Below are 17979 nucleotides of genomic sequence, written 5' to 3'. Positions count from 1 at the left end.
GTTTGTAAAGGAGAGCCAGAGATATACTTTATAAGCTTATATTCATGATTAATATTCATTTTTTATCAGTAAACAGTTGTTATAATCATAAACTCAAAAAAGGAAGACATATTTGTAAATTTTGATTTACTTCTCCAGGTCATCATAGGTATGTGTAAATGGTATAGCTATGTGTAAATTTTTAAAAATATTTTAAGTAAACTAAGAAATATTGAGAAAAAGGAAAAAAAAAACCTTGTTTAAATTTTTTTCTAATTTTTCAATTTAAACTTTTTTTTTTAACTCAAGAAATTTTCTGAAATTTTGACTTGGGCTCACAATCTCCCCTGATCTATGATTTGCTTGTGTTTGCTCCCAAGGGGGTAATGGAATCCAAACGTGCTAAAATCGCACTTACATAATATTAGAACGGCCCCTTATTATATATATTTCCTTTTAATATTTCGAATTTAGAAAAATATATTTTTCTAAATTCGAAAATATATAATCTTACATTATAAAGATGTCTTATAGGAACATATTGAAACTGTTGTTTTAATATAAAAAGTAATGAATTTATTGCATCTTTTTATTTCTTCCAAAAATTCCTGAATTTAACCTAAAAATGACTACAACAAAAATTTTGCTAAAGGTTAGCATGCGTGACTGAAGCCAATGGTTACAGGTTCGAATTACTCTCTGAGTATGGTGTTGTCTTCTGATGTATAAATGTGGCCCATCCTATGAACTGGCAACTGTGACAGTGTTGCGGGGGTAATGTTGCTCGTCTCTGTGACTTAGGCTTACAATTGTCCACCGGGTATTGTTAAATGAGTAACGCTTCCAAAATCTTCCGAGCTGCCATTAAAAGAAAACATTTAAATTTCAAGCATTTCATAAATTTAGTGCTATGAACGCGATGCGACAAAAGTTTAGAGAGTGGATTAATCAGGTGTGGGAAATTACCCAATATCCCTTACACTGATCTTTTTTTTTTTTTAAGTAAAATTAAAATTTGCTTAAAAGAAAGAACTGCTATAAATAAAATAAAAAACTGTATACAACTGGATACCCCTATAGGCAGAGAAGTTTAAAATACATTTAATTCACAATTCGATAATTATAGAAATATAGCTAAAAATTGATAACCAGAACATTTTTGCTGTGTACTTTTTTGAATTGATGTGAACAGTAGACTTTTTGATAATGTCTTGTCTTCAAACCAGTTTCCAGTTTTTCTGGAATCGCCCTCCACCTCTAGGGTGCTGTTTGTTTCTAACGGCGTTCTTGAATAGTTGATTAAGTGTTTCCATCTGTTGTGGTTGAACACTGAAAGGACGAGAAATTCGTCGGGGTCCCACTTCTGAAATATCAAAACATTTTTTGTCATTAATTTAGCAATATTTCATTAGTTAAATTATAAAAATGTTCCACATTGTGTGATATAGCATACCAAAAAAAGAAAAGAAAAGAAAAATATGCATGAGGGGATTACCAATTCGTATTTCAATGGGACAAGAACAGTAGTTTCAAATATTTAAGTGAGAAAATGCTCAAAATTCCGACTTTTTATTCACTTTTTTTACATTTGAAAATAACACGAGAAAATGTTTTCAGAAATTTTTGCCTTTATTGTATACGGCTGAAAAATTCATTAATTATAATATAAAAACTTTAAGCTATAATTTTTTTTTTATGTGGATACTTGCTGGATGGTTTTGGTATTTTGTGTCAAATAGGCCTGCGGCTGCAGCAACAAAATATGTTACACTGCAATTAAAACTTTTAATGTACAGTGAGGGGGCGGGCAACACTGAATAACGTTTGATCTAATGATCGGATTTTCACGTTCTTGGACTCAATCTTAATGTCTAGGGATAGTTAACGAATGGATGGATAAACGAATTTTATAATGGTGTGCGAAAATTTTAAATTCGGTTAAAAAATTCTCGAGATATAGCGAAATACGCAAAATGTAAAGTTAAGATTAGGGAGTGCAAATTTTGCAACGCTTTTTTTAAACAAACTATAGGGACCATATTTGTGAGATTGCGACTGTTCCCAATATTTTGGAGATCTTAGCATAGTTGCGGTCAACCCCTCGAGCCATTAAGATTGAGTCCTAGAACGTAAAGATCCAATCATTAGATTAAAGATTATTCAGGGTGGTCCGTATTTTTTTTTTTTGTTTTTTTTTTGTTGACACAATTGCACATTCATTGCACAAGTTTTACAATAAATTTAAAAAAAGACTAATTATATATAAAAAAAACTGCGAAATCGAAGAAAATGGAATTTTATCAAATAGCCGATAGAGTATGATGCCGTTTCCCCACGTACTATCTCCACTATACCTCTGAACGAGAACAAAAATATTATACAAATCTAAATCATTTGCAATTTTAAAGAATGAAGATTTTTTTAAATTATTATCCAATGAAATTGAAAGGTATTTCGAATAATAATAATAATCGCGTTTCTGTTTCACCTGTCAATCGTACCGATTTCAGCCGCTTTTTTTTTCTTTTACCTCTATTGTGAATATCATCCATGAAAATCAATATCGTCCATTTTGATGAGCTGACTGTATTCGGTTTCAAACTTACTTTTGCGATTCTTAACGTGTTTTTTTAATTGCTTCATTTTTAAAAAAGTAGGTATTTCTGAACACTCTATGCAAGTTGTTCTACACATTTTCTGTAGATGCGGGGGGGGGGGAATCTTACCACTGGGTCTCCTCCTAGAAGCTGCTGCAGGTTCATTGGAAGGGATTACCAACTCTCCATTCTTGTACATTCCATAGTAACCCATGAATGTGGAACAGAGTGAAGCTGCCACAGCTTCTAACCTCAGCCTGTTCTTGGATGGTGGGTAAGTGTCTGTTACGCTCTGAATACAAAAAATAAATATTGAGAAGAACAAAAAAATTAAATTGAGATGATATGACAGTTTTTTGTAATACAAACTAAATGAGACGAAATGTGGCTTTTAAGTTTTTATCAGAAAAGATTTTGAGTTCATAATGATTGTTTTTCTTTTAACAAGAGATTAACTGGATAATGCATAGATGTCAATAGTTAAGAAATTTTTTAGTAAAAAGTTTGAGTTTACTGGAGATTAAATTAAGATTTATACAGATTAACCCTGATGAATATTACAGTGTGAACAAAAATTGCGTCTTTAAACCAGACTCGTCGTTCGTCGTCAAAGAGTAAGTGACTAAGATGTCTCACTCCCCCCCCCGCCCCAGTATTAGTATGTGCAACAAATTGCTCCAGATTACACAGCCAAAGTCTTAAAAATTCGCACAAGGCCATAATTCCAACACATCCGAAGTCCTGACTCCCGTGAAATCCCAAGTAAGCAAAATACCGACAAGTTGCTGTTGATTTGTTTCAAATGATGCAAATGTTTGATTCGTGTTGAGATTTCGGTTTGGATGAATTGCATCAATTTCCAGACACTTCGAATTCATACAACTCACAATTTCTTCCCAAGCCCGACTCAGCAAATTTTGGTGCACGATGTGTGTGTTTTCCGATTAGTGTCCTTCTCCAAATGTTAAAGAGCTGTGATAATTTCAAGGCAAACGACCGACCAAATTACTGACAAGCTGAAATCCCAACGCTGTCGGATATTTCAAATATATTAAGATTTTGGTTTAGATGAATTTCAGCGATTTTGGGATTTTATCCAAGTTGCAATTCCGCCCCACATTAGACTCTGTAAACCTTTTCGTACGATGTGTGTTTTCTGATTGATGTCCTTCTCGGAACGCTACCAATCTATAATAATTCCAATCCAAGGAAAGATAGCCTGCCAAATTATTGACAAGCTAGAATTCTGACTCAAACGAAATCCCGACGCTGTCAGATAATTTAAATGTATCGAGATTTATGCCACTGACAAAGGATTTTAACATTGTTAGAATTTCGCCTTTATCAGGATTTTGTCTAAGATCCGACTCGGCATGTGTGCCATGTACGTCTTCCGACTCACGTCTTCTTCCAAGAGTAACACACACAGGTGTAATAATTCCAAATGTAGATAATGCTAAAATCCCTTTTTTGCCGAAATTCTGACATATTTTTGGATATTTTATGTTGAGATTTTGGTTTAGATAGATTTCAATATTGTTAGTTCCGGATCCGACTCGACAAATCTTGTAATGTGAGTGCACCACAATAGAACCACCCTGAATTACTTTTGATCGAATGATTAATGATCCATTTTATAACCAATCTTAATGGTTCGAGGTGGAGACCTCAAATATGCTAATTCATTAGTGCAGATGATATTTCAAATTGCGAAATCAGACTTCAAAAACGTACTTCCTCTGACTATTTTTTTTTTTTTTTTTTTTTTTTTTTTTTTTTTTTTTTTTTTTTTTTTTTNTTTTTTTTTTTTTTTTTTTTTACGAATTCGCATTTCTAACAAAATTTTCGAGCACCATTATAAAAATAGTTTATCAAAAGATAATTCCATACAAAAAATAAATTTTTGCAAATATTTATTCTTTTTTATTATTTTATCAAATGATGGTCGAAAATTTTTTTTGAGTGTAAGGTATTCAATTTTTTACATTATTTTAAAATATGTAATTTTACATGGCAAAATGCAAAATTTGAGCGAAATCGATCGGTTGAATAGTTTCTGAGAAATCGAATAGGTAATGTTTCGTTATGAGGCTATCCAGCTTGCTGTAAATAAGTCAACTGTGGAGTTCTCCCCCTCCTGCTACCCGGAACCTGAACTCGTGATTTCATGCTCATTTATTAAATAGTATTTAGTTATATACGAAATTAAATATGAATCACTTAATGAATGCATGAAAGAAATTACGCATTAATTTTATATGAAATGGTAAAAATTAAGAAAAACTCCACGTAGGTAAATAACTCTTTGAAACAGGCGAACGAATTCTTTTATAGTTTATCTTCCTATTCCCCCCCCCCCAAAAAAAAAATGAAATCAAGTAAAAAAGAAATTCTATTTCTTCTTACCTCAGTACTACTACTACACTTACAAAACATTGACAATGATCACGTGAGACAACCCTCCAGAGAACATGTGTAGCTCCCTAATTAATTTATAATTCATTTGCAAATGTTGCATGTTCGTTTTTATTTAATTATTTTCAATTATTATGTGAAACTTTCTGACTGTACTCTGTTCAGCGAGAGCTCATAGTAAAAGTAAACAAAGCCATAGGATACTTGGCATTACCTTTGGCTGATTAACGCCAAAATTATGACAAGTAGCGCTCATCTGATCAATGGTATAAGTAAGAAGTGAACCGTTGTTTCAGCCAAGAACCGATAGATGTAGTAGGTAGTATTGGCAACAAACAGTAAACCTTCATGTTTATTTCCACTCAGTGAATCAGTATAATTCAGTTCCCGCTGATTATAAAGTAAGTGTTCCAATTTTTTTTCATTGAATTATCAAACAATCCTTAAGATTTTAAAGCTGCAGTTTTTTTTAAGGGCTTTTATAGATTCAACTGATCAAAATTACCTATCTCGTATTTTCTTTCATACTTATGCTTCATGCAAGTTTTTTTTTTTTTTTCTATATTACAAAAATTTGCTTAACAATGGAGATCGTTATCTTCCTTACTGTTTAGTGGAGAAAAGTATTATACTTACATAAAGAACTAGTATCATGTGTTGTAACTCCGAAGAAGCGTATTCTTTTTCTGTTCTGATGGATACTGTATAAAAAAAAAATAGACCATGTTAAATAACACTCAATGGAAAAAGAAGTGAATTATACATGTTCATTCTTTGCCCCAGCGATATTAGTTTTAGAGGCGAATCGCGCCGCAATGACGACGCACACCTGCAATTCTTAACAGATTCATTGAGCGTTACGTCCCTAAAAACTCATTCTGACGCAACTCATCATTAAACGTTTTTATCTCCTGCTCTATGCGTAAATATGCTTTTGCCACATTCTTGCCATTCCTGTGGATCTTTTTTCATTTATTTAATTTGAATGGAAAGGGGTTTTTTTATTCTGCCCTTCACAATATCAGAATCGTCAGATTTGATTTTAAAATGAGAGTTTTCTGACCAAGTCCCTTGATAAAAGATCTTTTTTACTTTGAAAATATATTTAAAAAAAATTCCGTATTCAAATTTTTTGGTTACTGGTACTTATTACAAACTAGCTGAATATCCGTTCTTAGTACGGGGGGTGAATAAAGAAAAATAAACTGTACTGAACAATACTGCGAAATCATGCACAAAACTGAAAGGCATATACCGACAAAATTGAAGAGTTTAATGGAAGAACCAAGTAAGTGACATTGTGAGGGGTATTTATGAATCAGTGGCTGCATCAATATGAGAATGGTTGAAGTAACAAACTTATTTTTGCTTTCACCTTAATCTTAAAATGTATAATGCATATTACTTTTAGTATGCTTGCATGATTTTTATTTGGTAAATAAAAGAAAGACGTAGAATTATTAGTAAGTATCTTCTTCTAATAAATCGGTAATAAAATAGTTCGGTAATAAAATAGTTCTTTTATTTCCATATGCATATACTACCTAAATTAAGCATTGGCGTCAATAATAATAATATGGCGATTTTTTACATTTCTCTTAAAACATATTAGTTCCACTTATCCATTAATTTTGCCTTTGAATACATACTTATTTCTTAAAAATTTCAATGGGATACGTGCAAGTGACGTTGTGTGGATATCTTGATCCTGATTGGTTGTTGAAAAGTGGTATTTGTTCACATTAACAACTGTTCTCGCCATTCTATTTCGAGTATGTCAAGCCAGTCAAGTATCGATTCTCTTAAGTGATATTATCTATATTCTTTCACAAAGATTTCAATTCTTTCACTATGTATTTCTAATTTAGCACAAAGACAGAAATGAAGCCAAGAAGAACATAAACAAACTAATTATGCATCGAAGTTGTTAGGTACACAGAAACACAGAACAAAAATAATTTACAGTTACAATAAAATACATGAACCAAATAATAAATCTAAGTAAAAGACGTTTAAGTAAGAGAGAATTGTATTTCAACAAATTCGAGTTGCGATACAGCACTGCATTTAATTATTTTAACGTTGATTAGCATTCGAACTTAGCTCAACTTTAACACGCCACTTTGCTTATAACAATCAGCTGGCCCTGACGTCATAGGTCACATGTGTGGGTATCCGAGATCTTCTACTTCTTGAAGTGCTAGTACCCAGTTACTGCTGATTTTAAATTATTTAATTTCATAGAAACATATTTTAAAAGAATTACTATAAAAAAAATGAACACGTTGTATCAGATTACTTACTAACGAGGGTCAGTGTAAGGGTAAAACAATAAGTACGTACCTTCAACATTGTCCGAAAAGAAAACAACATCTCTGAATGTCACTAATGTTGTGCTCCGTACAGACATTCTTCCTTTTGGCTTTAACATATAAAGAAATGGTTTCTTACAAAATGACATACAATGTACAAAAATATAAGAATAGCGTTTAAATTATCTTTAAAATTAAGGTATCTTATTTGTTCATTTCTCCACTAATACTATTTTGAGGATCTAGGAAGTAATGGGACAAGAAATTAAGTTTCATATCTGTTCAAATTTTAAATATTTTTTCATTTAAAATGACATAGTTTTAAAAAACGTAAAAATTCGAAGTCCTAGCTATTTAAACACTTTTCTATGATTATTAAAGAAATAATTTTTAGAATACATTAATTAGGCAAAGTACTCAAATAGTTAATTTAACTATCAAAAAATTTCGGCTGATTTCCTAAATAATATAATGGAACCATCCTTTTCTGATAGCAACTAACGCCCATACCCAGGCTTTAACACCTGAATGCATTGAGGAAGAAAAAAATACTTTTTTGCACGTGATATTTCGTCTGCTTTCATAAAGTAGCACATTTAAGAACAATAAATTTGAACCATAAGATCGCTACGTGAAAATTGCATCATCAAATCAAAAATTATTCAGCAAGTTCACTTTTTTTTCTACTTTTCATTGATCAGTAAAAATGTTGTTACATTTTGTTTCATTGATTTCGTTCTGAAGCCACTATTTTACTTTAAAGAAGAAAAAAAAAAGAAAGAAAGAACACTGATAAGATGTTCTTATCGGCATGGCCTTTCATTGAACTTTATTTTGAAATGCCGACATGTGCAGCCTATGAATGAGGTTTTATTGCTCTGTTTTCTAATTAATGTCATGAAAAAAAAATAGCCCAAGGATTATCTTGGACTGTTTTTTAGTTCAATTTATTGTTAATTGACAGTATTATTCTGAATAAATTTAAACATTAAAAGTGAAAGGGCACAAAATTAGATGTATTTAGCGATAGTCATCTGTTTTATTTTATTTTATAACCATCGTTGAACAGCCAACCTAATTTTTGGGCTAATGACTACTAATGTTCAAGTCCGTAGCCTTGTAATTTTGAATTCAATCCAGAAGACAAGGGAACTCCTGGTTCAAGTATTCGGTGAAATGTGCCTTTTCGTGGAAAAATGTTTGATGGAACTAACCCGCATTTGTGTTACATGGAGAGGGAAACCATGAAAACCTCCCACAGTTAGACTTGTGGCAATGGGACTCGAACATATGATCCGTCTACCTCTGAGGATATTTTACGTCAGTACTGTGGTCGGTGCGAGCCAGGTGCGGAATCCGTATCTACCAGCCATCGCTGGGTTTCGAACCAGATTCATCTCATTGGAAGGCGAACGCTCTATCCCCTAATTCACCACGACACTATCTGTTTTATTATTTAAAAGAAGAAAAAAAACAAGATGCAATTTGTATATCATTGTATAAATTTGATTTTAAGAGAGGATTTTCCTTTTGCTCCAGAATATTGTGCATAAGGTATTATGATTGCTGCAACTCTCGAAAATCACATAGTTTTTATTTTGTTTCATACTTCATCTGTAATCAGACAGTATACGTGCCGCACCTGCATTGTAATAAATATAAGAAGGGAAACACAGCTTCTTGAGAAAACTTTATGTTTCAAAATAGTTAAGTAATTTGTGGTCAGAGCTTTCAAAACTTGTGCAGTCACATTTACATAAATTACTCAACGTAGATGAAAATATTTTTGAAAGTGATGATTCCAACTTCTGTAGCAGTTTGTATTCCAACATCCATGTTATAATTCTTACATGCTTTACTTAAAAATAAAACTGTAATAAGATTTATTCTGAGAAAGTTCGCCCTGCCAGTTTTATATTCACTTCTGAAAGTCTTTCTACATATTTAGCTCTTGAATGTATCACCAATCATTACTAAAAAGCTTCACTTAAACCGATTCCAAAAGCTGTCTAGAGGCTTTGTAAAATCTTAATATTCAACTGCATTCCATTATATTTCGTATGGTAAAATTGCTACTAAACATTAGTGATGAATGCTTGGGATACTGCTCTCTTAGATCCTAGGACCAGTTGAAATCCTAAGAAACGAGATAACTGATTTTAGTATATAAAAACCCCTAAAAAACCTTTCTAACATCCTGTTTTGCAACTTGATATTTTAACAGCAATAACAAAGACTTTAAATACCCATTGGCCTTCAGAAGGGAATACAGGAATCAACAAAAAATTACTCGAAATAAAACCTTTAATAGTACCTTTTAAAACCGGAATAAAATCGTTAATAGTTCCTTTTAAAACTATAAGAGGTTCCGGAAAAAAACTGAAATTTTTACTCACATATTATGTAAATACATATATTGCGTATCCAGAGCCGTTTTATACCTTTCGTAGGCCCTAGGCACAGCCGTTTATGGGCCCTCCCCTCCTTCCCCCACTCCTACCCTCTTTTCAAAATATATGCTAAAATTTTCTTCGTATGGAAACCTATTACGCCATATATATTTTCACATTGCATTAAGAATATATTTGTCGATTCTTGGATCAAATGCAGAAGGAGAAAGATCTTTCTCCAGATTAAAATTGATAAAAAATTATTTGCTTTCAACAATGAATCAAGATCGTTTGGCATCGCTCGCACTTATGTCTATTCAATCCGACATTTTGCGTAGTTTGGAATTCGACAGCATAATACAAGATTTCGTTGAATCCAAAAATCGCAAAAAAGTAATATATTAGATCATAAGATTCTGCAAAATAATTTATTACCGTAAAATATTATATTTTTATTTGTATCTTCATAATTTTGTGCAAAATACACTTGTTGTTTTTAAAGCTAAACTATTTTTGTCAAAAAAAATTTTTCTCCCGAGTTTTTCGTAGGCCCCTGAATTTCGTAGGCCCTAGGCACGTGCCTAGTGTGCCTATAGGTTAATCCGGCCCTGTGCGTATCACATATTACAAGATTAACATATAAACACCTTTTTCTGAAAAAACCAGCGTTTTCTTGCTCCAGTTACAGAGAACAGCTTACAATCAAATATATTTCAATACAATATACAAATTTAGTAATAAAGAAACGTCATTATTTTAATAGTGATTATCCTGATCTATCAGGTTAAATTTGTGACATCCCTCTTCGAAATCTTATTCACTATCTTAAAGATTCCAGATACTTCCAAAAAATTTGAGATAGACTCTTAATATAAACCAAACGTTAGGTGTGGTATAGCATTTTTTACGCCAAAGACTCATAATTAACTAATTGAGAAATTAGATCCATGCCTTTTAAAATATTCTTCGAAAAGTAACTGTTGTGGCCATATTGGATGAGATCGTCAATGAGAAACTTCATCCAACATGTCCAGTTTTTACATGCGAAGCTCACACTATTTTTCTTGTTTTGCAATTTATCCCAGACAAAACACATAAAAAAAGGAAAATCTACGCAGATTATAAAAGCTGTTAGGCAGTTTATAATTAATGAATATCACTCATAAAATCCATTCTATCATTCATAAATAATATCGTTCATGCTTATGAATTTATACAAAATTATGGTTGCTCAGTAATGGTATCTAGTTGGTCTCACTAATACATTGTTATCTTTTCTATATGTTAAAACCACAATTAATCTTGAACTATAATCAGAATGGCAAAAAAGTGAGGCAAATAATAAATTTACGCAGTCATAAATCAAAAACACAACCATTTTCAAGGGTAACTCGTCCTACCGAGGAAATATGAAGTTATACTGAATGATTTGTGCTTTGGTCGTACATGAATAACGCATTTTCTACTTGGCGATCCTATACCAGATTTCTAGAGCTTTAATGAGCAGTTAACAGTTAAACACATTCCAACACAGTGTCACATATTTAAAAACAATGCTAATTAGTATTGCCATTATCCTTCATTATCCATACTGATTGGTGATGAGACTCATGATAATATTTTCTTCTATCTTAAGGAGACATAGGATTATATATATATAAATCTCAATCTAGTTTTTAAAAATATCGAACAAAGGATTCTGTTCTTTTAGACCAAATTCATGATGTGGTAAAGCCCTTCTGGCTCCACAAATAAACGAATAACTCATGTGAAAATTGTGGTGCGAAATTGCTCTTTTCTTAGAAATACAATGCACGTATAAGCCCTGACAACTTTTGTGACTTACTGCGTATGACATTGGATGTTTTAATTTGAATGCCATTGTAAAACGTAGAACTTTAAACTACATAAAGTGGCTTTTTTGATCAGTGCTGTGAAGAAAGACTCGTGTTTTTCCATTTCATTAAAAACTTCCTAAAGTAAAAGATAGAAGAGTGATTGACTTACTTTCAAGAGATAGAAAACGACTTCCAACATTGGTACAGTGTTGGAGTAAAATGTGGTCCATTTTTCTTTTAATCTCTGCAGAAGCTCAACACCTAATAAGAATATGTTATTATTATTATTATTTTTTTAAAGTGCAACTTTGGAAAGTGACATATTTCAGTTACTAAATAGAATTTGGTGGTTGAACTTGATGTTATGAGTGTAAAGATCAAAAATCTATAGTAGGTTTAAAGGACGATCAAAAAAAAAAAAAAATGGCACCACATTGACCTTTTGCAACTTTTTTTTAAGTAAAATGCCTACTGACTTTACTTGCCTAAGCTGACTTTACTTAATTTTAGCATTTTACTGCTTTTTATTCAATTTAATTAACAGCATTAAACAACCGATTTATGCTCCGAAATCATAATCCACCTAAAGCAAAGAAAACTCCTGGATCAAGTATTGAGGTTAACGTGAAGAAGAAATACACGAATACTTCATACGGCTAGTCTGTTAAAAAGGATCCCAAGAAACGTATACGATTGGGTCAGTCATCGCCGGGATTCGAACTTGGGTCACCTCATCAAAAGCTTATTTTACTTAATTTTACCATTTTAATGCTTTTTATTCAATTTTATTAACAGCATTAAACAGCCGATTTATGCTCCGAAATCATAATCCACTCAGTAGCTTTGTTGTTCTGACATCCACCTAACGAGAAGAAAACTCCTGGATCAAGTATTAAGGTTAACCTGAAGAAAAAACGCACGAATACTTCATACGGTTAGCCTGTTAAAAAGGATCCCAAGAAACGAACACGATTGGGTTAGTCATCGCCAGGATTCGAACTTGGGTAACCTCTTCAACGACTCTTTATTTCTTGAACCATCCCACCTCTTCCGTTAATAAGATATCAGACACTTTTATCGAAAATAAAAATCATTTATAAAGTGTTTAATTTACACACTGTATTCAATTGTATTTTCACAAATACAGTTGAAGAGCCATTGAAAACAAATGTTTGAAACTCGAGTGAGTTATCGATAATTCTTTGATATTTTTCTTTTTAGATTTAAATACAATTGTCTACCTTCACTAATTCATTTTCATAAAAACAAATTGCCTATTACCTTTGAGTCCTTTAAGGTTTAAGACCTCTTTATTCAATTCTTTGATCAACCACTCCTAAAAAAAGAGGATCCAATTGAAATGACATTCTTTGAATACATAAAGGACATTCTCTAAACTGCCATTTGTATCCAAAGCCTGTCCTTACTTTATAACAATCGTTTAAGAAAGTTCCAGTTCTCGATCGCAGTATATTTCTGAAATTAGAAACATAGCATGAATACAAAATATTCCATAAATTTTTAATAATCTTCATTTATTTTTTTCACGAATTTGAAAAAATAATGAAGAATAGTAAAAGAATTTTCTTGTTAGATTGTTAGTAAGATTTGAATATATNTGTGTATGAAGAGTTTTAACATAAGCATTCTTTTCAATAATCATTTTAATAATATAATTAATAGTTTTTAAGTAATTCTTCTTAAAATAGACATATTTACCGTAAAGCCTAACATAAATTCGCAACCATTTCATCGATTTTATTTGGTTTCAATCTATTCAGAAAAGAACCTCATTTGTCTAGATAGCAATATCTTTGATATAAGTTTCTTCTGTCCACCTCTTCTGTAAATTCCAAATAACGGCTGAAGTTTACCTCTTTTCTGGCTGGGTTTTCATATGTATCAACCACTACTTTTAAAGCAATTCCCAGCTTTCCCCAAATTATTTCGGCATTTAATTACTTAAGAGGTGGTTTGCTATGTAAAATGATCAATCGTTATTAAATATCTTTTTTTCTCGTTAAAATAATAAATCTTCCTAATTGAAAATTGTTTCACCTTTTAGAAAAATTCTAGGAATAAAAGAAATTTCTGGATGCATTTGTTTGGGTACGGATATTAAATCCAATTGACTTATTAACTCCTCTTGGGAAGATCATGAATTATATAACTATTTACGGAACAAAAAACATTAAAAAACTTACATTTCTGGTATGGTTAAGTGAGAATTTTTGATATTCATCATGAGTTAACTTACTTTATGTTTTGATGAAGTTTAAAAAGGATTCCACTTTCTTCGAGCCATGAATCATTCTTGAATATGTCGCCAATGGCATTCTCAACACTGTAGAAGAAGGAGAAAATTTCTCATATCTAGTTCTTTATACTTTTTAACATTAAAACTCTCTCTAATTTTTCAATTTTAAAATTAAGAAAAAAGCCTTCAGGAAAAAAAGGCATTAAGGTAGGCGACATATCAACTAAGGCACCTCTTTCGGAAAGAAAAAAAAAGTTTTGGGCAACTAAACTAAGCTTGCTAACGAAATGTTGTTCGAATATTTTTAGTTGAACGATGTAACCGTGTTAATCGACGTTCTTTCACTAAATAACATATAAAAAAAGCCCCAGTTTAAGCGCCTTACACTTCAAGCAAAGCTATCATTTTAAATTTGTAATGTAATCTTGCCCGTAAAAAATTATCTGGGTTTTCGAACGAACAAATAATACTTTAAAAGTTATTAAATCATGTAAAAAAAAGCTCACATTGTAAAATATTTCCACTGGATGAAAATTATCAAAATAAATGAATAATTCTCAATTTTTGCAAATTTTTGTGAGCCTAGATAATGCAGAGTGAGAGTCACTTTTCAATTATTAAAAATTCAAATCAAAGACACTTCTCCTTTTTAGATTATTGTTTCTTCTTCGTAGTGTTGTTTTGCATCATTTTCAGAATGAGCATAGAAGGTTCTGGCTAAATATGGGCTACACTTCGTCGCTTTGAAACTAATAAACCGTGGTAACTCAAAAAAGCAAGTTTCTCAGGAGAGCAATTTCTAACTTTTCAGGAACTTTCACCGCAGGTTGACTCGAAGCTATCGCGACTATTGCAAAATAGTTTACATTAAAAAAACCCTGTTTCTTTACATTTTTCAATGAACCAGGCCTGATTCTTGTAGCATTTCTAATTTTGTAGTAATTTCGAAATAAGTTAAGATACTTTGAGTTGCAACACTTTTCTCTAAAACTTTTATTAAAAGTGTAGAGTTATTTCAAAATACTACGATGTTCTTCAAAATATCCTCCCGAATATTATACATTTCATTTCAGATTTTGACATACAACAGTGTAGGAAAAAAATCCCTCTCCTGAAAAACTTGCTTTTTTGAGTTACTATGGTTTAGCTTCAAAGCGACGTTATCTCCTCCAAGGTTTTGTTGCAACTGGCACACTGCCACACTATTCCCTAAAACCAAGAGGGCGAATCGCGCCAATGCGATAACGATTTATCTGCTCTCTAAATTAATTTTATGGAACTATGAAGATAACACGTTGTTTCTCTAAAAGGGTAAATTTTTTTACACAAAATGACCCACATATCTCATTTTTCGATTTTTTTGAGTTACTACGGTTTAGTTTCAAAGCGACGACTTGACAGTCATAAATGACGATTTCAAACTCGAAGCAGTTGTAAAAATAGTATATTATTCGCAAAAAAGCTTTATTTCATGCCGTGACTTGCAACTATTTAGTAAGAACTACAGAAAGGCTCCTTTTTTTCTGTGAGTTAAACAGTGACTTTAATTTATACTTTCTCAAAAATCCCACCGAATTTTAAAAAAATGTTCATATTATTAATAATATTAATATATATTTCAAATTATTTATTTCTATTATTTTTATTTATATTTAAAGTAATGTTAGGGGAGATATTTTATTTAAAATTACATTTTATACCGTAATTTAAGAGTTGAAAAATTTTTTTTTTATAAAATATGTTGTACAAAATATTGAAACTATGCAAATTCATTATAAGTCTGGATATCAGTAAATTACACGCACTCATCTAAGCACCTTATTACAAGAAATTTTTTAGTGAATATTCATGAACTGAGAAACTATTACAAATGATGCAGTAAATTAATTTGCATCGAATTTTAATTACCTTTTCACACTAGCTTAATAAATTGATGACTTTTTGATGGCTTGATTAATAATTCAATTTTTTAATATGGATTTTTCAATAGTTCAAACAAACACAGGCTAAAAAACTTGTGATAAATTAAATTTCTACTAAGCTGTAATTAAAATAATTATCTCAATTTTCGTAAGTAATATTTCCCCCCATAATTATATATATTTGTCTAAATAATTTTCCTAAGATCAAAAACGTCTGTTCTTTTTCTTTCTTTTCTTTTTCCTGTAAAACTTAACATTTAACGAACTAAAATCAAGACAATTTTCACGATTCCAACTCTTTCAAAACCTTTCTTTAATTCCTGTAGAACTCCAACGAATGAAGAATTAGAATTATTAATAATTTTTTCTAGGTAAAAATTGCAAGACAGTAATTTGTGTAGAAGTTAAAGCATAGGAAAATATTTCAAACTATATTTAGAATCTTTTTCAATAACAAATGTTATGAAAATTCGATTTACATGAATATAATTAACATGAAGAATAAGTTACATGAAAGTAATTATTTTAATTAAAAACAGAAGACAAAGTTTATTAAATATCAAATGTAGACTCAACTATGCAGAAATGTTTATAACCCGATAGTTTTTACTGCTATTTTTAGAAAGGAACCAAGATCATAACTGCTTCCAAAAATTACACCCCTTGTACCACTGGCGTTTCAAGCATCTAATATTTGAAGGGAGTGTAATAAAATACACAATTATAACAAGTCTCTAATATTTCCGTTCGGAAAAAAAATTTTATTGGTAAAATTATGATTTTTAAAAGAAAAATTTCGTTTGTTTTTAATTTAGCTAAATTTAACGTGAATATTATTCTTAAGTTTATTTGAAATATCAGGGGGAGGATTTTTGAGATTTCTAATTCTTGAAGGGACTTGCACTTTTTAAAATATGCACCCACTATGCCACTGGCGACAACGACAGCCATGCCTTACGCATTTTGAATCAAAAGATAAATACATTTCTTAAAGCTTTTATCACTAAATATCTCTGAAAATATTTTTTTTCTACGAAATTGTTAATCTAATAAGAAAACAGATATTTACCTTTTCCAATCATCGTTTCCAAATATCTGCTCTGCTTTTTTCTCGATTTCTTCGGGCACTTCTTCCAGAGTGCCCGGAACGGCTACATTGGCCAATGACTGAAAATATCTCAAACCATTTGTTGTGCTCTTCTGTTTCACGCGCCTCGACATCGTCAAGATGCCCTTTAAACACCATGAATCAGATACTATTTATTATTTGAAACGCATGTTCCAAATTGGAATATAATCGTTTTTTATCGATCTTTTTTAACAGATAACATTTCAATATCTCTCTTACTCTTTGTTTATCTAACGTAATTTTTTTTTCAGTTCTGATTCCGTTCCTTCTTCTTATTAATGTACGCTGCAAACTGAATGAATTCCTAATACCAAAACGAATAAAAAAGAAGAAGAAAATGCGTTTGTATTTTCTTCTTCTTTTTGATTCCCTTTTAATAATGGATGCTAGGAACTGAATGAATAGTTTATTCCGAAAATATATGTTTTTTCCATTCCGGTTAATGAACGCTAGAAATGCAATAAATATTTTATTTCTAACACATAATTTTTCCCTCTCCCTATTTATGGAAACTAAAAACTCAATAAATAGTTTATTCCGAAAACAATTCCCCCCTCCAATTAATGACGCTGGACACTGAATGAATAATTTATTTCAAAAACATATTTCCCCCTCTTCTAATGGAAGCTTCTAATAGGAACTCAATAAATAAGTTTCTACAGAAGCATAATTTCCCCCTTCGTATGAAAGGACACTCTAAACTGAATAAATAGTTTATTCCAAAAACCTATTTTCGTCTCTTCCAACTAATGGAAGCTAGAAATTTAATGAATAGTTTTTTTAAAAACGTATTTGTTTTCCCTTGAGTTTTCCTTCATTAAAGCTGGAAACTGAATGAATGAATTGTTATTCCAATTTTCCAATCTTGCTACGTCGTATTGAGTTATGAAAAACGGAGATTCCTGTCACTTATTCGTATTATTTACATTGCTTTAAAAGTGACCATCTACAATCAAAAAACTTTCTTTTAAACATTATTTAATTTTTTTACATCTTTGCCCCTATATGGGTTACTTATCTTAGGATTAAGTTTTTAACTGACAAGTTGGGTTTTCAAGTACAATCTCGCGAGTGAGTAAAAGCTACGCAAAGCTTTATATCAAAATAATGTTCTCAATATGACAGTGTGTTTCTATCAGA

The 17979-nt window shown here is 31.2% G+C and overlaps 1 protein-coding gene across 2 annotated transcripts; it reads right to left on the bottom strand.

The window, feature by feature from the left end:
• Nucleotides 1–532: 532 nt before the first annotated feature.
• On the bottom strand, nt 533–16992 carry LOC107449634 (proline-rich protein 5-like). Of its 2 annotated transcripts, XM_071177396.1 has the most exons (10): nt 16780–16992; nt 13789–13875; nt 12959–13007; nt 12813–12867; nt 11701–11792; nt 7335–7413; nt 5628–5692; nt 2706–2868; nt 1150–1342; nt 533–837 (listed from the first exon to the last, which is right to left on the bottom strand). In XM_071177396.1, exons 1-9 carry the CDS (start codon nt 16929–16931, stop codon nt 1197–1199), a joined length of 888 nt encoding a protein of 295 aa, XP_071033497.1. In that variant the 5' UTR covers nt 16932–16992; the 3' UTR covers nt 533–837; nt 1150–1196. The 2 variants fall into 2 exon arrangements, with proteins under 2 accessions (XP_071033497.1, XP_042899959.1); XM_043044025.2 differs by lacking the exon at nt 533–837 and having other exon boundaries at nt 1065–1342.
• Nucleotides 16993–17979: the final 987 nt, after the last annotated feature.

The sequence above is a fragment of the Parasteatoda tepidariorum genome, chromosome 2, assembly GCF_043381705.1.
Source record: "Parasteatoda tepidariorum isolate YZ-2023 chromosome 2, CAS_Ptep_4.0, whole genome shotgun sequence".
Taxonomy (NCBI): domain Eukaryota; kingdom Metazoa; phylum Arthropoda; class Arachnida; order Araneae; family Theridiidae; genus Parasteatoda; species Parasteatoda tepidariorum.
This window is presented reverse-complemented; position numbering and strand designations above follow the sequence as displayed.

What these genes read in the sequence shown, in the direction of transcription:
- LOC107449634 (XM_071177396.1), bottom strand. Translation starts at nt 16,931, where the DNA reads ATGTCGAGGCGCGTGAAACAGAAGAGCACAACAAATGGTTTGAGATAT. An exon ending in AAACCTTAAAGGACTCAAAG is followed by an intron (nt 11,793 to 12,812) that starts GTAATAGGCAAT and finishes TATTCTTATTAG; the next exon opens with GTGTTGAGCTTCTGCAGAGA. An exon ending in TCGTTTTCTATCTCTTGAAA is followed by an intron (nt 7,414 to 11,700) that starts GTAAGTCAATCA and finishes TATATGTTAAAG; the next exon opens with CCAAAAGGAAGAATGTCTGT.